Source organism: Rhinopithecus roxellana, chromosome 12 (genome assembly GCF_007565055.1).
Source record: "Rhinopithecus roxellana isolate Shanxi Qingling chromosome 12, ASM756505v1, whole genome shotgun sequence".
Taxonomy (NCBI): Eukaryota; Metazoa; Chordata; class Mammalia; order Primates; family Cercopithecidae; genus Rhinopithecus; species Rhinopithecus roxellana.
The window spans coordinates 20,237,546-20,260,766 of NC_044560.1; the positions used below are offsets into that span (position 1 = coordinate 20,237,546).

General features: G+C 46.0%; 1 protein-coding gene across 17 annotated transcripts in view; it reads right to left on the reverse strand.

Annotated features, from left to right (window-relative positions):
* Window positions 1-18,414, reverse strand: part of PUM1 (pumilio RNA binding family member 1) — a 142,093-nt gene extending 123,679 nt beyond the window's left edge. For 13 of the 17 annotated variants that reach the window (XM_030942147.1, XM_030942148.1, XM_030942146.1 and 10 more), the window contains exons 1-2: window positions 18,241-18,414; window positions 10,907-11,280 (exon numbers count right to left, since the gene is read on the reverse strand). In XM_030942147.1, coding sequence (XP_030798007.1) covers window positions 10,907-11,269 — 363 coding nt within the window. In that variant the 5' untranslated portion in view covers window positions 11,270-11,280; window positions 18,241-18,414. Of the gene's footprint in view, window positions 1-7,429; window positions 7,498-10,906; window positions 11,281-18,240 lie in introns of those variants that run through there. The other 4 variants (XM_030942151.1, XM_010353610.2, XM_030942149.1 and 1 more) reach the window with 4 other exon arrangements.
* Window positions 18,415-23,221: the final 4,807 nt, after the last annotated feature.

Consider the following 23,221-nt stretch of genomic DNA (forward strand, 5'->3'; position numbering starts at 1 on the left):
GGCACAAGAACTGCTTGAACCCGGGAGGCAGAGGTTGCAGTGAGCCAAGATCAAGCAACTACACATCAGCCTGGGCAACAGAGCAAGAGTCTGTCGTCTCCAAAAAAAAATTAGCAGGGCATGGTAGCGGACACATATAATCCCAGTTGCTCAGGAGGCTGAAGCAGGAGAACTGCTTGAACCCAGGAGGCGGAGGCTGCAGTGATCTGAGATCCTGCCACTTCTCTCCAGCCTAGGTGAAAGGATGGAACTCCATCTCAAAAAAATAAAAAATAAAACTTTTAAAATTAAAGAAGGTAAAGAGATACATCACAAATCTCTCTACAAACTGCCATTTCAGAGGCATATACAATCAAGTACCATTCGGCATTAGAGAAGAGCATCTGACTGAACCTTTTTTTTTTTTTTTTTGAGATGGAGTCTTGCTCTGTCACCCAGGCTGGAGTGCAGTAGTGTGATCTCAGCTCACTGCAACCTCTGCCTCCCAGGTTCAAGCGATTCTCCTGCCTCAGCCTCCCAAGTAGCTGGGACCACAGGCACCCGCCACCACGTCTGGCTAATTTTTATATTTTTTAGTAGAGATTCACCCACCTCGACCTCCCAAAGTGCTGGGATTACAGGCATGAGCCAATCGCGACCGGTTGAACTTCTTTCGTTTATACTGGAACAAGGTAATTCTTAAAGTTATAATCAGGCTAGGTTAAAGTTATAGTCAGGCCAGGCTCTATGGCTCACACCTTTAATCCCAGTACTTTGGGAGGCCAAGGCAGGAGGATTCCTTGAGGCCAGGAGTTTAAAACCAGCCTGGACAACATAGCGAAACCCTGTCCCTACTAAAAATACAAAAATTAGCTGGGCATGGTGGTACAACCCTATAATCCCAGCTACTCAGAAGGCTGAGGCACCAGATCACTTGAACCCAGGCGGCAGAGGTTGCAGTGAGCCAGCCCAGATAGTGCCAGTGGGTGACAAAGTAGACTCTGTCTCAAGAAAAAAAAAAAGTTATAGTTGAAGAAGGCCTGCTGATGATTCTTTTGACCAAGTACATAATGTCAAGCCTTATGAATTCTGAGTATAATGAAAAGGCTCTAAGAGTACATCCCTAAGAGAAACAAAATATGAAAGACGGATTATTCAGCTTTGACACGTTAACTAAATGCTACTAGCACAAATGCTAAGGCACTCTACCCAGAAAGACAAGATTCATTGTCTAAGAGAGTCCATTAGCAGGTACAACAGAAAGACATTTCTAGGAATGTCGAGACTCCCCAGTTTGGGAAATACTTGGGCTCCCTCCCAGTTTAGCATAGTAGTTCCTATTAATTACAAGGTATAAAAATTAACCGGAGCTCTTTCCTTTTGCCTCATTGCTCTCCTGAGAGCAAGATGGGTCACCAGCAGCTCTACTAGAGCCACTCACAAAAATTCAGCCAGTGGCCGGGCGCAGGTGGCTCAAGCCTGTAATCCCAGCACTTTGGGAGGCCGAGACGGGCGGATCACGAGGTCAGGAGATCGAGACCATCCTGGCTAACATGGTGAAACCCCGTCTCTACTAAAAAATACGAAAAAACTAGCCGGGCGAGGTGGCGGGCGCCTGTAGTCCCAGCTACTCGGGAGGCTGAGGCAGGAGAATGGCGTAAACCCGGGAGGCGGAGCTTGCAGTGAGCTGAGATCCGGCCACTGCACTCCAGCATGGGCGACAGAGCGAGACTCCGTCTCAAAAAAAAAAAACAAAAAAAATTCAGCCAGGGTTCTCTCTCTTGTTGCGTATGCTCAGACCAGCAAGATCTGATCCAAATTACGGCCTCAATATGCCCCATCAGTGTTTCCGTCAGTAAGCGAAGAAAATGGGTTTCATTAAGTTGGGCTGCATTAAGTTGGATGAAGTGATCTTCCTTGAATGGATTATCCAAGGCATCCACCCAATGAAAGAAACCATGGTAGCTCTTTTTCTAATACACAATAAAAATAAAATTTTTAAAACCCTTCAGGAAAAAAGATTAACAGCACTGAAGAGTAAGACTGGTTGACACGTCAGGGGTAGGTGTCAGAATACCATTGTAAGATGGCCATACCAAGTGAAAGAGAGAAGGTACAAGTGGAGTCAAAATATATTCATCCACTGAATTTTTTTGGGGGGGGCGGGGGATGGTGTTTCGTTCTTGTTGCCCAGAGTAGAGTGCAATGGCACGATCTCTGCTCACCGCAACCTCTACCTCCCGGGTTCAAGCAATTCTCCTGCCGCAGCCACCCAAGTAGCTGGGATTACAAGCGTGTGCCACCACGCCCCACTAATTTTGTATTTTTAGTAGAGATGGGGTTTCTCCACGTTGGTCAGGCCTGTCTCAAACTCCTGACCTCAGGTGATCCACCTGCCTTCGCCTCCCAAAGTGCTGGGATTACAGGCATGAGCCACCGCACCCAGCCTCATCCACTGAGTTTTGCCTGGCTCTCTGGAATTATCTCCCATAGGCAGTCAATGTATGGTGAATACGACATATCCTAGTGCTAAAAGGGTGCAAGCAAAGTGGGTAAACTCAGTGGAATTGTCCTCCAAATTTCCCTTCCCCCAGGGCAGAGCTTCTACCTATCTCTGTCCCTCATAATCCAGTACAGAGGCTACAGTTCAGCCCATCGACTTTAAATTTTTTGCCCTATTTCATCAACCACTTTATCCCACATCCGTTTACACAGAAAACAGATTTCACAATACAAGAATAAAATACTCTCAAGTCAAAGACTTGACCTTCGGCTTTCAATAATGAAATTTTCAATGTCATTCAGGAAAAAAGAAATCCAAAGGTATAAAAATTACTGTCAAACTAAGTTGTTTTTTTTTTTTTTTTAAATGGAGTCTTGCTCTATTGTCCAGGCTGGAGTGCAGTGGCATGATCTCGGCTCACTGCAAGCTCCACCTCCAGGGTTCATGCCATTCTCCTGCCTCAGCCTCCCGAGTAGCCTGGACTACAGGCGCCCGCCACCACGCCCGGCTAATTTATTTTTAGTAGAGATGGGGTTTCACCATGTTAGCCAGGATGGTCTCGATCTCCTGATCTCGTGATCTGCCCGCCTCGGCTTCCCAAAGCGCTGGGATTACAGGCATGAGCCACTGTGCCCAGCCCAAAATAAGTAACATTTTTAAATAGACAACTCATTTGGGTGAGAAGATGTGTTTTCTAGTGTTTCCTAGTATTTGTTTTTTATAATTTCCTTTTTTTCATTCTTTTTCTTTTTTTTTTTTTTTTTTTTTGAGACGGAGTCTTGCTCTGTCGCCCGGGCTGGAGTGCAGTGGCCGGATCTCAGCTCACTACAAGCTCCGCCTCCCAGGTTTATGCCATTCTCCTGCCTCAGCCTCCGGAGTAGCTGGGACTACAGGCGCCCGCCACCTCGCCCGGCTAGGTTTTTGTATTTTTAGTAGAGACGAGGTTTCACCGTGTTAGCCAGGATGGTTTCGATCTCCTGACCTCCCCATCTCGGCCTCCCAAAGTGCTGGGATTACAGGCTTGAGCCACCGCGCCCGGCCCTCTTTTTTTTTTCAAAGAGACAGGATCTCACTCTCACACAGGCTGGAGTGCCTGAACTCCCTGGGCTCAAGCGATCCTCCCGCCTCAGCTTCCTGAGTAGGACTACAGGCATATGCCACCATGCCAAGCTAATTTTTTTCCTTTTTATTGCAGAGACAGTGTCTCACTATATTGCCCAGGCTGGTCTCAAACTCCTGGCCTCAAGCAATCCTCCTGACTCAGCCTCCTGAGTATCTGGGATTAGAGGCAGGAGCCAATGTACCCAGCTTTGTTTTCTAGTATTTTGCTCCATATCCATTATCTTTTTTTTTTTTTTTTTTTTTGAGACAGAGTCTTGCTCTGTCGCCCAGACTGGAGTGCAGGGGTGCGATCTCGGCTCACTACAACCTCTGCCCTGACTCCCAGGTTAGAGCAATTCTCATGCCTCAGCCTTTCAAGCAGCTGCAATTACAGTAACACACCAGGACGCCCGGCTAGTTTTTGTATTTTTAGTAGAGACGGGGTTTCACCATGTTGCCCAGGTTGGTCTCGAACTCCTGGCCTCAAGTGATCCGCCCACCTCGGCCTCCCAAAGTGCTGGGATTACAGGCACAAGCCACCACACCTGGCCCAATATCCATCATCTTTTTTCTTTTTTTTTGAGATGGAGTTTCCCTGTCACCCAGGCTGGAGTGCAGTGGCGGGATCTCGGCTCACTGCAACCTCTGCCCCCCCCAGGATTCAAGTGATTTTCCTGCCTCAGCCTCCTGAGTAGCTGGGATTACAGGCACGCACCACCACATCTGGCTAATTTTTGTATTTTTGGTAGAGATGGGGTTTCACCATGTTGGCTGGTCTCAAAACGCCTGGCCTCATGATCCGCCTGCCTCAGCCTCCCAAAGGGCCGGGATTACAGGCATGAGCCACCACGCCCAGTCCGCATTATCTAATTGTACACTATGGGTATAATTTTACAGGCAAAACAAAAAAATTTTTTTTCATGAGACTTCTTTCCCTCACTTCCCTCCAAAGACCTCAATTTGGCCCAAAACTGAGGGCTCTGAAGTTTCTACCTGTACCAGATACAACAATTTTATGTATTATACCAAATGATGTTTCTGTTATTAAAGTAGAAAAAAGAAAAATACAGAAAGACCGTAAAGAGCTTGCATGTTTTAGGCCAGGAATGGTGGCTCACGCCTGTAATCCCAGCACTTTGGGAGGCTGAGGCGGGCGGATCACCTGAGGTCAGGAGCTCGAGACCAGCTGGGCAACATGGTGAAACCCCATCTCTACAATAGAAAAAAAAAAAAAAAATTAGCCGGGCATGATGGCGGTTGCCTGTAATCCCAGCTACTCAGGAGGCTGAGGCAGGAGATTCACTTGAACCTGAGAGGCAGAGGCTGCAGTGAGCCAAGGTTGAGCCACTGAACTCTAGCCTGGGCAACAGAGCAAGACTCCATCTCAACAAAAAAAAGAGAGGAGGCCGGGTGCAGTGGCTCAAGCCTGTAATCCCAGCACTTTGGGAGGCTGAGACGGGCGGATCACGAGGTCAGGAGATCAAGACCATCCTGGCTAACATGGTGAAACCCCGTCTCTACTAAAAAAAATACAAAAAAAACTAGCCAGGCGAGGTGGCGGGCGCCTGTAGTCCCAGCTACTCGGGAGGCTGAGGCAGGAGAATGGCGTAAACCCGGGAGGCAGAGCTTGCAGTGAGCCGAGATCTGGCCACTGCACTCCAGCCCGGGCGACAGAGCGAGACTCCGTCTCAAAAAAAAATTAAAAATAAAATAAAATAGAGGCCGGGCGCGGTGGCTCAAGCCTGTAATCCCAGCACTTTGGGAGGCCGAGACGGGCGGATCACGAGCTCAGGAGATCGAGACCATCCTGGCTAACACGGTGAAACCCCGTCTCTACTAAAAAATACAGAAAACTAGCCGGGCGAGGTGGCGGGCGCCTGTAGTCCAGCTATTCGGGAGGCTGAGGCAGGAGAATGGCGTAAACCCGGGAGGCGGAGCTTGCAGTGAGCTGAGATCCGGCCACTGCACTCCAACCTGGGCGACAGAGCGAGACTCCGTCTCAAAAAAAAATAATAATAAAATAAAATAAAATAAATAAAATAAAATAAAAAAATAGAAAAAAAGGAAAACTCAACCACTAAGAGGATTTGCTACATCAAACAGGAAAATCCTAACTTCAAAAGGGCTTCTCGTGGGCTCAAGTGATCCTCCTACCTCAGTCCTCCAAGTAGCTGGGACCACAGGCACAGCGCCACCATGCCTGGCTAATTTCTGTGTATTTTGTAGAGACGAGATATCACCATGTTGTCCAGGCTGCTCTGGAACTCCTGGGGGCTCAAACCATCCATCCTCCTCGGCCTCCCAAAGTGCTGGGATTACAGGTGTGAGCCACTGCATCCAGCCAAAAGATGAAAAACTTTTCAATGTAAGTATACAAGTGGGTCAGGAATGGTGGCTCACGCCTATAATCTCAGCACTTTGGGAGGCTGAGGCGGGCAGATCACCTGAGGTCAGGAGTTTGAAACTAGCCTGGCCAACATGGTGAAAGCTCGTCTCTACTAAAAATACAAAATTAGCCAGGCATGGTGGTGCGCACTTGTAGTCCCAGCTACTGGGGAGACTGAGGCAGGAGAATCACTTGAACCCAGGAGGGTTGCAGTGAGCTGAGATCGCACCACTGCACTCTAGCCTGGACTACAGAGCGAGACTTTATCTCAGAAAAAAAAGGGAGTTTGAGACCAGCCTGAGCATGGTGAAACTCCATCTTTACAAAAAACACAGACGATCTGGGCGTTGTGGCGTGCGCCTGTGGTTCCAGCAAAGGGAGACTAAGGCAGAAGAATCGCTGGAGCCAGGGAGGCAGAGGTTGCAGTGAGCCTAGATGGTGCCTATTGCACTCCAGCCTGGGCAACAGGAGCGAAACCCTGTCTCAATAAATAAAAAGAAAAAAGTGTAAAAGCAATTGCTCTTAAAAGGGAGTAATTATGAGAGAAAAAGTACCTGGCATGATAAGGAGTTCCCCTCACTCCAACACTATTGGCATCACAGCCTGTGATATTCTTTACTTCACTAGTTCACTAGTTCATCCTGCCAACTTGATCTTAAACTTTGTTCCATTATGGCCAAAGGGCCATTAAAAAAAAAAAAAGGGGCCCAGTGGTAGGGTAGAATGAGCTGGCAATAGGATCACTTTATATTGAGTCATTCTGTCTCTACAGAGATAAGTTTCCATCCACATTACCACTTAGAACACATATGTAATAAAAAACAGAGCTGAAGAAAAATGGACTTTACCATTACTGCTTTTGGGAGCTGGGGGGAAGTACTCCTGCAATTATAGGAAAATGGTCAACATTTGTATTCATCTCATTATTAAGTTTACGATCTCTAAATTTCAAGCAAAATTATGGCAAAACAATTCTTTGGCCCTGTAATGTGCCACTTGGTTGCATAGTTTTGTCTGGTTTATCTTGCCTAGGCAAGCAGAAATAGATCTAGAACATGGACACTGGAATCAAAGACTGATTTCAAAACCCAGGTATTACCTGGTAACAAAGGCTCAGTTTCTCACTTTTCAAAAAAGGATATTTATCTCCTTCACAAGACTGCTGAAAGGATTAAATACAGGAAATACAATAGCCCAATGCCTAGAACATAATAAATGTTTCCATTATCATCAGTGGTTCTCAACCTCTTTTCCACTCTAGCCCGCATGACATATCAGGCACCCTCTTACACCTCCTATCAGTAACAGTGGCTAATAAGGGCAGAGATTCTCCACCTAGAGATGTGCCCCTTTGCTCTTCAATTATACTACCCTCACCACAGCTGCCTATCCAAGTGGCCTCTACCTGTTGCCATGTGTTTCCCAGCAGGATGGCTGAGCTGTAAGATCCACTCCTTTACCTGAGCGCAAAACTGAAGAACCTCTGGTCTTCCCTCATTCAATCAACACGAAAGTTTCATAATACCTCCTGGAAAAGGGGCATGAAAAACACAAGTCTCTGATCTAGAATAGTTCAGTCCAGAAGGTGAGAACAACACTAAAACCAGTACAATACACTATAATGACTACAGAAAAGTAATCTGTGGGTGGTCCACAACTGCAACATACCAACTACCCTGAGTTCCCCAACGTTGTTCACTATTTCATGTGTCCAGCCCAAAGAATTGTGTTGTATTGATGAATGCCAATTCCAAGGTCACTGGTTTAGGCCACCTGGGTGGGAAACAGGTTTTGCCATTTACTATTATTAACTCAAGTTTGCTAACTGACCTGGATAAAACTGCTCAGTAAGTCAGATGTGATTCCTTATGATAGGGCTCAGTGTAAGACAGAGGCCTGAGTAAGCCTTCAATAAACGCTTGTTAACTTGCACAGCAATGATCAGATCTTAGAGCTCTGCCAAGGACTGACCTAGAGTTTGATTTGCTCACCTAGCAAAGAACAGGCCAGGCACCTTGACTCTCCTTTCAGTTTTCGCCCATCAGTCTATCATTAGGAAACACAACAAAAGATCTTATAGATCTTTATTACACATTTTAAAACACCAATGTTTATGATTTTTAAATAACATTTAGCCAAATAGTACAGAGATTACAGGGTTTGTTTTTGCCCCCTACACAGATGCCACCCTAAATACCTCCTACCTTGATCTCCCGCTACATGTAGAGCTGCCTACAGTACACACCTAGATATTCTGCTTCTACCTCAAACTCAACAGGTGTACTATCAAATGTAATCACCGTGTCCCAAACCAGAGCCACTCTGCACTTTTCCTCCATTACTTCATCTTTCCAGGATATAAGATTTCTAATTCAATCACCAAATTCTGTGCATATCTTCATCCCAAAGAAAGAGAAAATCTTTTTTTTTTTTTTTTCTGGAGACAAGAGTTTCGCTCTTGTCACTCAGGCTGGAGTGCAATGGTGTGATCTCTGCTCACTGCCAGGTTCAAGCGATTCTCCTGCCTCAGCCTCCTGAGGAGCTAGGATTACAGGTGTGCACCACCAAGCCAGGCTAATTTTTTTGTATTGTTAGTAGAGACGGGGTTTCACCATGTTGGCCAGGCTGGTCCTGAACTCCTAACCTCAGGTGATCCACCTGCCCTTGACCTCCCAGTGTTGGGATTACAGGCATGAGCCACCACACCCAGCCGAAAATCTTCTCTTTTTTCGTTTTTTTTTTTCGAGACAGTGTCTCACTCTGTTGCCCAGGCTGAAGTGCAGTGGCATGATTTCTGTTCACTGCAACCTCTGCCGCCCAGGCTCAAGCAATCCTTCCACCTCAGCCTCCCAAGTAGCTGGGACCACAGGCATGTGCCACCACGCCCAGTTAATTTTTAACTTTTTTTTTTTGAGATGGAGTTTCACCCGTTGCCCAGGTTGGAGTGCAATGGCAAGATCTCAGCTCACTGCAAACTCCCTGTCCCGGGTTCAAGTGACTCTCCTGCCTCAGCCTCCCAAGAAGCTGGGATTACAGGCATGCGCCACCATGCCTGGCTAATTTTTGCATTTTTAGTAGAGACGGGGTTTCACCATGTTGGTCAGGCTGGTCTCAAACTCCTGACCTGAGGTGATCCACCCACCTTGGCCTCCCAAAGTGCTGGGATTACAGGTGTGAGCCACTGCACCCAGCCTGTCTTTGTTTCTACTGTGGTAAAGAAGTGGCCAGGTGCAGTGGCTCACACTTGTAATCCCAGCACTCTGGGAGTCCAAGGTGGGTAGATCACTTTGAGCCCAGGAGTTTGAGACCAGTCTGGCCAACATGGCAAAACCCCGTCTTTATAAAAAATACAAAAAGTAGCCGGGTGTGGTGTTGCACACCTGTAGTCCCAGTTACTCAGGACGCTGAGGTGGGAGGATCACTTGAACCAGGGAGGCTGTGGTTGCAGTGAGCCAAGATCACATCACCACACTCCAGCCTGGATGACAGAGCCAGACCCTGCCTCAGAAAATAAAAAAAGGCTGGGCGTGGTGGCTCACACCTGTAATCCCAGCACTTTGGGAGGCCGAGGCAGGTGGATCACTTGAAGTCAGGAGTTCAAGACCAGACTGGCCAACATGGTGAAACCCCCTCTCTACTAAAAATACAAAAATTAGCCAGGCGTGGAGGTGGGTGTCTGTAATCTCACTCGGGAGGGTGAGGCAGAAGAACTGCTTCAACCTGGGACGGGGAAGCTGCAGTGAGCTGAGATGGCACCACTGCACTCCAGACTGGGCGACAGAGAGAGACTCCGTCTCAAAAAAAAAAAAAGAGAGAAAAAACTATGGTTCACTTTTGGGGGGTTCAGAGTAAGTATAATAAATTCAGACTTGCAGGTATGTTTGTACCTGATTTTTTCTGAAGTAAAACAGAAGGATTAGAGTCCTAATGAAAAATATCAGTTCTCGCTAATCAGTACTCAGATGGGTGACACAAAATGAATCTTTCCCAATTCAACCTACACCCAATTTCAGAGAGTACCCTGATCAAAACAGTCTAATCTTTTGGTTGGTCACTATCAAGAAGTCAGGAAACATGATCAGGCTAACCTCTCTTCTCAGTAAAATATGCTATGATTCCCACTTTGGTTTTAGATTTATAAGACAAAACATGCTAAAATTAAAAACTAAACAATACCAAGAGGACAAAGGTGGTTAAAACCTAAAAGCCACAACTACTGCTCTCTGACACAATATATCAGTCCCATTTAAAATAAATTTCACTTGAGCAGCTGATGTTATCAACTTCCCCTATTTTCAACTACAATATCTTAAAATCAAGTCACCCACACCCAAGAGAAAAGATTCAAAAATATGTATCTGTCCTATAAACAACCCCAGCAGTTCTTATATCAATAGTAAAAAGAAGTATCCTTTGTTCTAAAAAAAGTGTTCTTAAAAATGCATTGTATAGGCCAGGCGTGGGTGGCTCACAACTGTAGTCCCAGCACTTTGGGAGGCCGAAGTCGGCAGATCACTTGAGGTCAGTTCAAGGCCAGCCTGGCCAACATGGTGAAACCCCGTTTCTACTGAAAATACAAAATCAGCCAGGCGTGGTGGTGCATGCCTCTAGTCCCAGCTACTCAGGAGGCTGAGGCAGGAGAACTGCTTGAACCTGGGAGGCGGCGGATGCAGTGAGACGAGATTGGGTGACTACACTCCAGCCTGGGTGACAGAGCGAGACTCCATCTCGAATGAATGAATGAAGTGGCTATTTACTATTTAGCACCAGAATGATAAATGACCCAGTAACAGTATTACAACGATCAACCTTTAAAACAAGTAACTGTTTGTACCAAATGAAATTAGCAATTTAAGTTTTTAGACATTCATTGAAAGCAGATATCCTAAGTGGACAGTGATTATAAAGGAATGTCAAAATAGTGAACTTTTTTTTACCTGATGTTCTGCATGAATGTTATCCCCAGTAGGCCATCGATGTTTGCTATTATTATAGCCGCCTCCTCCACTTCCTCCTCCCCCAAGCTGCTCACCATGCTGCCTCTGAAAGAAGTAGTCCACCATAGCGTCGTCCTGGGAACGGCCTGCAACTCCTATGGATCCTGGGACAGGGCTGGAGTGAGTCCCAGCTGCAAGAGCCTGATTTGCAGCTGGTTGTGGCTGCGCTTGCGACCCTGTTCCAGATGTCAAAACAACAGGCATGTTGGGATTAGCTGGTTCTTGAGGGTGATGTTTCAGGTGGGGGCTGAAGGAGTCCTGCCAAAGCACTGCTTTTCTCTTCAAGACACATGCAACGCTCATTCCACCAACACCTAAGGACAAACAGGTTACAAATGTTTAATAATTGCATCTCTTGAAACATAAAATACACCAAGATAAAAACATGAACCCCACATCTTTTGCAATAAATAAATGTCATTGGTGGCATGCACTGGCACGGTATTGAGATTAGAACTCAATACTACAACTTCAGGGAAGTTTATGTTGTTAACAAACATGTTAGACTTCTATCAATCTACCCAACTTATTTATACCTCAAACCAACTGACAGTTTCTACATTAACAAAAGCTTTTTTTTTTTGAGACAGAGTTTTGCCCTTGTTGCCCAGGCTGAGGTGCAATGATGCAATCTCAGCTCACTGCAACCTCCGCCTCCTAGATTAAAGTGATTCTTTTGCCTCAGCCTCCGGAGTAGCTGGTAATATAGGCACCCACCACCACGGTCGGCTAATTTTTTGTATTTTTAGTAGAGACGGGTTTAATCATGTTGGCCAGGCTGGTCTTGAACGCCCGACCTCAGGTGATCTGCCCGCCTCGGCCTCCCAAAGTGCTGAGATTACAGGCGTGAGCCACCGCGCCCAGCCCCAAAAGCCTTTTTAAAACTATCACAACTTCGGTTGGGTGTGGTGGCTCATGCCTGTAATCCCAGCACTTTGGGAGGCCGAGATGGGTGGATCACCTGACGTCGGGAGTTCGAAACCAGTCTGGCCAACATGGTGAAACCCCATCTCTACTAAAATATAAAAATCAGCCAGGCATGGTGCTGGGTGCCTATAATCCCAGCTACTCGGGAGGCTGAGGCAGGAGAATAGCTTGAATCCAGGAGGCAAAAGTTGCAGTGAGCCGAGATCGCGCCACTGCACTCCAGCCTGGGTGACAGAGTGAGACTCTGTCTCAAAAAATAAAAAAATTAAATAAATAAATAAATCACAACTTTACAGCTGGAGCAGACATATGCTAATAAGTAAACAAAAGCCTAAACCCATATATAATTAGCAATGGCTCAGCTTGTCTAATTTGAAAGGATCCCTTAAAGTGTTCAACATACTGGCCAGGAGCGGTGGCTCAAGCCTGCAATCCCAGCACTTTGGGAGGCCGAGAGGGGCGAATCACAAGGTCAGGAACACGAGACCATCCTGGCTAACATGGTGAAACCCCACCTCTACTAAAAAATACAAAACCTAGCTAGGCGGGCGCAGTGGCTCAAGCCTGTAATCCCAGCACTTTGGGAGGCCAAGACAGGTGGATCACGAGGTCAGGAGATCGAGACCATCCTGGCTAACACGGTGAAACCCCATCTCTACTAAAAAAAAAAAAATACAAAAAACTAGCCGGGCGAGGTGGCGGGCGCCTGTAGTCCCAGCTACTCAGGAGGCTGAGGCAGGAGAATGGCGGGAACCCGGGAGGCGGAGCTTGCAGTGAGCTGAGATCTGGCCACTGCACTCCAGCCCGGGCGACAGAGCGAGACTCCGTCTCAAAAAAAAAAAAAAAAAAAAAAACTAGCCAGGCAAGGTGGTGGGCACCTGTAGTCCCAGCTACTCAGGAGGCTGAGGCAGGAGAATGGCATAAACCCGGGAGGTGGAGCTTGCAGTGAGCTGAGATCCGGCCACTGCACTCCAGTCTGGGCGACAGAGCGAGACTCCGTCTCAAAAAAAAAAAAAAGTGCCCAACATATTGGCCGGGTGAGGTGGCTCACGCCTATAATCACAACACTTTGGAGGCCAAGGAGGGTATATTACTTGAGGTCAGGAGTTCGAGACCAGCATGGCCAACATTATGAAACCCCATCTCTACTGGAAATACAAAAATTAGCTGGATGTGGTGGTACATACTTCCCGGCCACTTGGGAGGCTGAGGCAAGAGAATCATTTCAACTCAGGAGGCGGAGGTTGCAGTGAGCCAAATTCGCACCACTGCACTCCAGCCTGAGCGACAAATCAAGGCTCTATCTCATTTAAAAAAAAGAAAAAACCGGCTGGGCGCGGTGGCTCAAGCCTGTAATCCCAGCACTTTGGGAGGCCGAGACGGGCGGATCATGAGGTCAGGAGATCGAGACCATCCTGGCTAATACGGTGAAACCCTGTCTCTACTTAAAAATACAAAAAAATAGCCGGGCGACGAGGCGGGCGCCTGTAGTCCCAGGTACTCGGGAGGCTGAGGCAGGAGAATGGCGTGAACCCGGGAGGCGGAGCTTGCAGTGAGCTGAGATCTGGCCACTGCACTCCAGCCTGGGTGGCAGAGCAAGACTCCGTCTCAAAAAAAAAAAAAGAAAAAAAAAAGAAAAAACCTCCAATATACTGATAGGATACTCCTTAAAGAAACAATAAAACCCTCTGACCAAGAACAGCAGCAGAATGCTCTTAGCCTAAGCCCTCTCCTCAGTTGTCACTGATTTTTAAAAGCATCAATATTTTTACCAGTAACTTACAACTATTAATTGTAATCGCATTATGCCATTAGTACTTCAACTACTATAAACAGGATGAAACCAAACCAAATTTAAACACTTTATATTACAGAAAGCCTCACTACATACAGGCTGGGCACGGTGGCTCACTCCTGTCATCCCAGCACCTTTGGAGACTTAGGCAGGGAGAATCGCTTGAGCCAGGAGCTGAAGACCAGCCTGGGCAACACAGTGAGACCCTCATCTCTATTACTTTATTAAGAAATAAGGCTCTAAGAAGGCCAGTGGAGGCCGGGCGCGGTAGCTTATGCCTGTAATCCCAGCACTTTGGGAGGCTGAGGCAGGCAGATCATGAGGTCAGGAGATCCAGACCAACCTGGCTAACATGGTGAAACCCTGTCCCTACTAAAAACACAAAAATTAGTCAGGCATGGTGGCACACGCCTGTAATCCCAGCTACTCAGGAGGCTGAGGCAGGAGAATCACTTGAACCAGGGAGGTGGAGGTTGCAGTGAGCCGAGATCGTGCCATTGTGCTCCAGCCTGGGCGACAGAGCGAGACTCTGTCTCAAAAATAAGACAAATAAAATAAAATAAATAATTTTTTAATTATTAAAAAAAAAAAAAAGAAAGCCTCACTATAAAAACCAGAAGCCTCAGCTGGGTGTGGCAGCTCACACCTACAATCCCAGCACTTTGGGAGGCTGAGGTGGGCAGACAGCTTGAGCCCAGGAGTTCAAGACCAGCCTGAGCAACATAGCAAGACCTATCTCTACTAAAAATAATTAGCCAGGCATGGTGGCATGTGCCTATAGTCCCAGCTACTCGGGAGGCTTAGGTGAGTGGATCGTTTGAGCCCAGGAGTGGAAGGTTGCACATCCGCTTGGGCGAGAGCGAGATCGTGTCTCAAAAACGAACAAACAAAAAACAGAAGCTTCAACACGGTAACAGTGTAACAAATATATCACAGACATTGTCTCATCACAAAAGCACTGAAAGGTAGCCATTATTACTTCTATTTTACAAATGAAAACACTAAGGTACAGGAGGAAAATGTAGTGTGTCCAAGGCCATTCAACTAGCAAGTAGCGGAGAAAGGATCCAAACTCTAATCTGTTCTGTTCCCAAGCTTACTTCTTTCTACTAATCCCTTGCAGAGTAACTCAACAGTATCTCTCACTTGTATCCTCTGGAAGACCAACAAAGAATCCCTGAAATGTTACTATGAAACGTTACAGTTACTTAAAATCAAAAACGACATCTGTATTTAAGATAGAACACTTACCAGCCTGTGGGTGCTTTTAAAAAATGCTACAAAGTGTCCAGGCGCAGTGGCTTATGCCGGTAATCCCAGCACTTTGGGAGGCGGAGGCAGGCGCATCACGAGGTCAGAATTCAAGACCAGCCTGGCCTATATGCTGAAACCCCGTTTCTACTAAAAATATAAAAATTAGCCAGGTGTGGTGGCACGTGCCTGTAGTCCCAGCTACTCAGGAGGCTGAGGCAGAAGAATCGCTTCAACCCAGGAGGCGGAGGTTGCAGTGAGCCGAGATCCAGCCACTGCACTCCAGCCTGGGCAACAGAGTGAGACTCCATCTTAAAAAAATAAATAAAAAACCTACAGAGTAAATAAATCAGTTACCAATTAGGACATACCTGTCCACAGCCACCAGTCTAATTTCAAAGCCATCAGCCTAACAGTCTAATGCTACAAATGCCTTATCTCTCCTCCCAACCCCCACTGTGATGCTTCAAAAACAAATTTATAACAAATCTACTATCTCTCTGTTGCATAAATAAACCTTCTGATAAAGTAGCATTTGCTTCTCACAAGTAAATTCATGTTCTGAAGCCAGCCTAAGAAGACACAATGGAATCTGTAATTTGTTTAAAGCCTAATTTGGAAATGCCTAGTCTAGCTTAAGAATTCCAATCCATCAGAACCTTAGCAGGGTACTGGAGTAGCCTAACCCAGACACTAATCCATGCTCAAGTATCAAAACCAAAAAGTCATAGCCCTGTTTCACCATCAGTCTTTCAAAAATGCAAACCAGCCTAATGCCTCCCTGTTTGGTTTTTTAAAGAATTCATTACTCTCTTAGTACCAATACTAGACGGTCCCATTTTGTTCTAAAAGGAAATCCCGACCTAACAATCTTTGTTCTAGAGCAGGCCAAGGGTTCCAAAACCCAAGTTCTGCCACTAAACCAACAACCTGTTTCCTCATCTAGAAAATGAAAGAAATTCTTCCCCTATGACTCTCAATGTTTTGGGTTTTTCTTAATGAAAATGAGATAAATGTAAAAGTTTTTGGTAAATTTAAAGTCATCGTGCTTAAGACTCTTAGAATTTAGTTAAGGCAATGGAACTCTAGTCCCTAACAGAATTCCTAAAACTGCAAATGCAATCTTTTCTGAAATAAAAAGCCTTCTCAAAATAGTTATCTAGGAGGGTGAGAGAAGGTTAATGAGATAACCTAAGGAGGACAATGTACAATATTTCAGTGATGGACCCACAAAAAGTCCTGACTTCACCACTACGCAATACACCCAAGTACAAATTACACTTGAACCTCACAAATTATACAAATAAAAATTTTTAAAAGAAACAATAGTTATCTAACAAAGATATCCACATAAAAGAGGAGTTTATCACTGAAGCACACTAAACACAACTTCATTCTAAAAGGAATGGGGGGAAGGAAAGACTCCTATAAAAATGTTCAAACAAAACAATTGGCTTTTGTAAAGCTATCTGTATGCGCTAAGACTTCCTGCTTTACCTAAAGAGGCAAGGCAGTTTCTCAAACCAGAGAAAACCTGGTAGGACAGTTTCAAAGTGAGCAAATACCTAAGCAATTAACATGTATCTAGGGTAGTTTTGTAATATTTTGGCAAATACGGCACAAAAATTAAAAACTCAGTATCCTAAGTATCAGAAAAGCTCACTAAAAACTTAGGTATAGCATTTAAAATGTGATTTTTTTTACAAATGACTCCTTATAAGTACTTTAAGCAACTAGAAGCGCTCAGTCTAGCTACTCTTTCAGCTTTCAAGTGTTTACAAAGTTTTTTAAAATATCACTAATTGAGTTGAATTCAAAGGAATACGGTTCAATCTATTTCCATGGCTCACCTTTTACTAAAATGCTTAGTGGTTTAAAAGGTGTTTATTTTTACCACACTTAACAAACATTCTGTGGTCATAAATTTATTTTAAAGCAGTTCATCTCAAACCTAAACAAATTCCAACTTCAAAAAGCTGTGGCCTTGAACAAAATGAATTGTGGCTAAAGCAAAACACGAACTCAAAGTTCAGAATCCGGAGAGCGTTTCCAAAGAGCCCAGATAAAGAATCAACAGCCCCCGAGTGTTTTATAAAGTTAAAATTAGCAATGGGTCACAATGTTTACTTTGCTTACGAAAACTGCATCGGAAGCTACATTTCTTGAGGATGGGCCTGTCTTGGTAAGTTTTTAGGTGCTTTCAAAAAACAAAATGCTAAGCCTATTGTTTCAGAAGTTAACTGACTTTAAAACAGAACCCAGGAAAAGCTTCATAAAAGCTTATTCTTAATTAATCCCAGTAATAACAGGAATTGAGCAAAATGGTATCGAGGGCTGAGAACAGTGTTTCCTTAGAACAATAAAATGTAACAATCCTTTAAGAGTTACGGGAGGATAAAGCCTTCTCTGGTAATGCTGTGTGTGGGTTTCTGGCTTTGTTTTTTCGGCGGGGGCGGGGGGTGCTATAGGAGGGAAAAGTTACAGGAGTGTATTCCTCGCTTGACGTGGGAATGGTACTGACAAGTAAAACAAATGACCTATGTTTACCAAGCACGTTTGTGAGGACTAAAACTATCTAGTATTGTGTATCTAGATTTTCCTACAAGCAAGGGGTGAACCCCTCTTTGAGTTAAGAGATACACCAACACGGGGAGGCTCAAAGAGTAAGAACCCACCAAAAACACAAGCTCACACGGAAACAAAAGGCCACAGCACCCAGACGCCTAAAAAGCATTCTGAAACTTCCTGATCGCCACTTCTCCACATTTAAGGTTCGCAAAGTTCCCCCACGGTGAATCTCGCCTGTGGACAAGGGCCACGGCTGCTTCTAAAGCGATTTATTGTTCCTCCTCTACCGGCGCTGCCACGGAAGCTCAAGAAGTCGAAGAAATCGGGGTGGCACAGAATTGCACTCCATGGCCACACACAAGACTCGGGGCTTCGCAAACCCATCAAAAAAAGAAACCCGAATGGCAACATCAATCTTCGGTGGTTCCCAACAGGGCCGGACAAAAAATGTAGACGCACGTCTACGCCCTGGGCTCGGGCCTAAACCCCCAGCATTTTCCTAGCTTCGACCCCGCTCCCCACCCCCTCCCTCCTTTGATAACAATAGGGGCCTTGCTGCTGACTCCAAAACATGTACGAGGAACAGCGAGTGAGAAGCCTCAGCCAGGGCCCCGGCGGCTTTTCCAAAGCCCTTCTCACCCCCACAACCGCTCTCAAACACCAATACGAAGGGACAATCTGCTCGCTAGAGGTCCGGAGCAGCGTTTGGGGCCGGTGGGGTGCGGATACTCACGGGCGGAGCGGTAGGATGAAGATGGATTTCAGCCCCCCGATCTTCTCTCTCCGGCGCTCTCGCTCCCCCTTACCTTTCACTCCGACAACATGGCGGCCCACTGGGGACTGGGCTAGCGCGGTGCATCCTGGGATAGGCTCCGGCCCCGGCCCCGGCGGTGGCAGCGGCATGTGCGGAGAAGGCTGGCGGCTCTGGAACAGGTTGCCTGGTTGCCATGCCAACCCAGGGCCTGTGTGAACTCGGGAAACTCTCAGGCAACACAAACGCTGCGCGCGAGTGCCCGGCCGCTAGGCGAGCGCGCGCCGCCAGGGCCTAAGGCGGGGTCCCGCCGGCCCGCACCTGGAAGAACACTGCCCGGAGCTGGGCACGCGGGGTCGCGCAGGTGACGCTCGACCGAGTCTCGGACGCGCACCCTGCCCCCGCCGTGCCCTCGCAAGCTCGTCCCCGAGCACTACAGCCTGCAGGGTTCGCGGACGGTCACCCGCACGGCGCTGGCCCTGGAGGTTCAGGGTTCAAACCCCTTCTCTGCAGCTTTTTAGCTCTGTGGACTTATTTAAATCGACCTGCCTCCATTTCCACATTTGTACAATGAAGAAGAAAGTAGCCCCCACTTAACAGAATGGCCTGGAGGATTAAGTGGAATAATGTATGTCAAGTACTTAGTACAGTGCCTGGGGCCTGGTAAGTGGTCCCACAACATACAGGACGAGGTGCGGTGCAGAATGAAAAATGCGGGGTCCCTTGTTCAAATACTATTACGAATTTCAAGATGGCAACAACACAACATTAAACCAAGAACATGAAACTGCCCTGCTTGTAAGCACTGAATGTTAATGTTAGCTGTTATTCTATCCAGTTTCGAATATCAATGGAAATTTGGTCACTTGATGAAAGTGACTTTTCAAATCACTCGTATTTGTTAAGATATAATCATACTATCTCTTTTTTAGTATTATTTTTTGAGATGGGGTTTCGTTCATTGTTGCCCAGGCTGGAGTGCAATGGCATGATCTCAGCTCACTGCAACCTCCACCTCCTGCGTTCAAGCGATTCTCCCGCCTCAGCCTCCCCGGTAGCTGGGATTAGAGGCATGCACCACCACCCCCAGCTAATTTTGTATTTTTAGTAGAGACAGGGTTTCTCCATGTTAGTTAGGCTGGTCTCAAACTCCGGACTTAAGGAGATCCGCCCGCCTCAGCCTCCCAAAGTCCTGGGATTACAGGCGTGGGCCACTGTGCCCGGCCTTTAATCATACTATCTCAAACTAAACTCAAAATAGATTGAAAACAGACAAATCACAATGCTCTAAAAGACCAGAAGATATGGGGGGAAGCTCTATAATTGCAGGAGGGAAAATGTTTATACTCATGAATCAAAATCAAAAGATCACAAAAGAAAAGATTGAAAGAAACATAAACAACTGTACAGGAAGAGATGCCATAAACAAAGTAGAACAAATGGCTAAAAAATGTTTGCAATAATCCCAGCACTTTGGGAGGCCGAGGCGGGTGGATTACGAGGGCAAGAGATCGAGACCATCCTGGCCAATATGGTGAAACGCCATCTCTATTAAAAATACAAAAAAATTAGCCGGGCATGGTGGCGGGCACCTGTAGTCCCAGCTACTCGGGAGGCTGAGGCAGGAGAATCACTGGAACCCAGGAGGTGGAGATTGCAGTGAGCCGAGATTGTGCCACTGCACTCCAGCCTGGTGACAGAGCGAGACTCCATCTCAAGAAAAAATAAAATAAAATAAAGTAAAATAAAATAGTGAGTTTTATGATATATGAAATATATATCAGCTGGGCATGGTAACTCATGCCTGTAATCCCAGCAATTTGGGAGGCAGAGGCGAATGGATCATGAGGTCACGAGATGGAGAACATCCTGGCCAACATCCTGCCTCTACTAAAAATACAAAAATTAGCTGGGCATGGTGGCGCACACCTGTAGTGCCAGTTACTCAGGAGGCTGAGGCAGGAGAATCACTTGAGCTTGGGAGGCAGAGGTTGCAGTGAGATGAGATCTTGCCACTGGATTCCAGCCTGGTGACAGAGCAAGGTTCCGTCTCAAAAAAAAAAAAAAAGAAAGAAAGAAAAGAAAAAGAAATATATCTCAAAGCTATAAAAGGTGAGAAAAAATAACTAATAAAAAATGCAACTTTAAAGTATAATATTTTCATCTATTAAACACACTGGCCAAAATTAAAATGATTATTAACATAGTGTTTCTACAAGTGTATAAGAAAATCAGTATCCATGTTGTTTACATTGAGTATGTATTATCTTTATTTTATTTTTTATTTTTTTATTTTTTTTTTGTGACGGAATCTTGCTCTGTCGCCCAGGCTGGAGTGCAGTAGCACAATCTTGGCTCACTGCAACCTCCGCCTCCCGGGTTTAAGCGATTCTCCTGTCTCAGCCTCCTGAGTAGCTGGGATTACAGGCGTGCACCACCACACCCAGCTAATTTTCCTATTTTTTAGTAGAGAAGGGATTTCGCCATGTTGGTCAGGCTGGTCTTGAACTCCTGACCTCAAGTGATCCACCTGCCTCAGCATCCCAGAGTGCTGGGATTACAGGCATGAGCCACCATGCCCGACCTATCTTTACTTTAAAAAAACAGAATGTTACTTTTGTTTAAAAAAATAGAAGAGAGAGATTTTAATCTCTGAATGAGCTGGAAGTTAAAGATGTGAGGTTTCCTATTTTCTAGCAGTATGACCTTGGGAGCATGAGTCCAGTTCCCTCATCTGTTAGATGAGGATATCTATACTCTTCTCGCATGTTACGATGGTTAAATTAACTAACACACGGTAGTGGCTGATACAGCCAGGTGCAGTGACTCACATCAGTAATCCCGGTTATTCCAGAAACTGAAGAAGTAAGATCTCTTGACCCCAGGAGTTCAAGACCACCCTAGGCCATATAGCCAGACTCCCTCTCAAGGAAGAAAAAAAAAAAAAAGTATCTGATACAGAATTATTATTATTATTATTATTTAAATAATAGAGATGAGGTTTCCCCATGGTTCCCAGGCTGGTCTTGAAATCCTGTGCTCAAGCAATCCTACCGCCTCGACCTCCCAAAGTGCTGGGATTACAGGCTTGAGCCACCACGCCTGGCCCTGATACAGAATTAGTACTCAATAAATACAGCTGTTTGGAGCTGGGCGCAGTGGCTCATGCCTATAATACCAGCACTTTGGGAGGCCAAGGTGGGCAGATCACCTGAGGTCAGGAATTCGAGACCAGCCTGGCCAACATAGCAAAACCCCGTCTCTACTAAAAATACAAAAATTAGCCAGGCATGGTGGCAGGCGCCTGTAATCCCAGCTACTCAGGAGGCTGAAGTAGGAGAATCACTTGAACCCGGGAGGTAGAGGTTACAATGAGCCAAGATCGCACCACTGCACTCCAGCCTGGGCAACAGAGTGAGGCTCTGTCTCAAAAATAATAATAATAAATAAATATAGCTGTTTGGTTGTAGATGTGGAGTTGTATTCACTTCTGAATCCTCAACTTAGTGCAGGGCATACACTAACTGCTTATTTAAAAAGGAATGAATTTAACAGCTACTGAGAGTGTGGGCCCGTGCGATGATGCACGTCTGTAATCCCAGCATTTTGGGAGGCCAAGGTGGGAGGATTGCTTGAGCCCAGGAGTTTGATGTTATAGTGAGCAGTAATCACACCACTGAACTCTAGCCTGGGTGACAGAATGAGACCTCATTTCAAAAAACAAAAAAGTGTCCACACTCAAATTCAACAACCCCATAGGATGTTGTGTTCGGAAATTCAGCTCTTGAGCCAGACAAGAAATCACTTACTTAACCTCTCTGAGCCTCCATTTTCTCCCCTGTAACATGGGGCTAATAATACAACACTAAAGAAACAAAGCCGATAAAGCATTTAGCCTCATGGGGCCAGGACATTGCAAAGTGCTGGTAACCATAATAGGAAAACCTGCAGGAGGAAATTGAGCAAATGAGCACACATGAAAAAGTTATATAAAGTTTTCAGTTTTCAGAACCTTACCACAGGTTCTGTGCTCCATGATTTCATTCTGAGATCCATTACTAACTCCTTAGGTTTTGTTTGTTGTTTGTTTTGAGCCGGAGCTTTGCTCTGTCGCCCAGGCTAGAGTGCAGTGGCGTGACCTCGGCCCCCTGGGTTCAAGCAATTTTCCTGCCTCAGTCTCCCTAGTAGCTGAGATTACAGGCCTGCGCTACCACACCCAACTGATTTTTGTATTTTTAGTAGAGACGGGTTTCACCATGTTGGCCAGGCTGGTCTCGAACTCCTGACCTCAAGTGATCCGCCCGCCTCAGCCTCCCAAAGTATCGGGATTACAGGCGTGAGCCACTGTGCCCAACCACTCCTTAGCTTCAACTTTAGCTCTTATTATTCAGGTGCAGAGATTCTTCTTTTTTTTTTTTTTTTTTTTGAGATGGAGTTTTGCTCTTGTTGCCCAGTCTGGAGTGCAATGGTGTGACCTCGGCTCACTTCAACTTCTGCCTCCTGGGTTGAAGCAATTCTCCTACCTCAGCCTCCAGAGTAGCTGGGATTACAGGCGCCCGCCACCATGCCAGACTAATTTTTTGTATTTTTAGTAGAGATGGGGTTTCACCATATTGGCCAGGCTGGTCTCAAACTCCTGACCTCAGGTGATCCACCCACCTTGCCCTCCCAAAGTGCTGGGATGACAGGGGTGAGCCACCTCACCCGGTCAGGTGTATAGATTCTAATGTCAGTTTAGCCACAGCCACGTGGAACCAACCTTCAGGTGCCTCCCCATCTAGTCAAATGATGCAATCCCAACAGAATACTTGACACTCATCCATAGATTCCCTTAAAGAATTACCTTCCAGGGCCTGAGGCACCAGCCCAGCCCCCAGATAATCCTATCAGAGCAGTGCCTCCAACAAATTCTAGAGACTGTCCTGTTAGCAAATATTTACCTGTGGCCCACACCGTGTTAAGA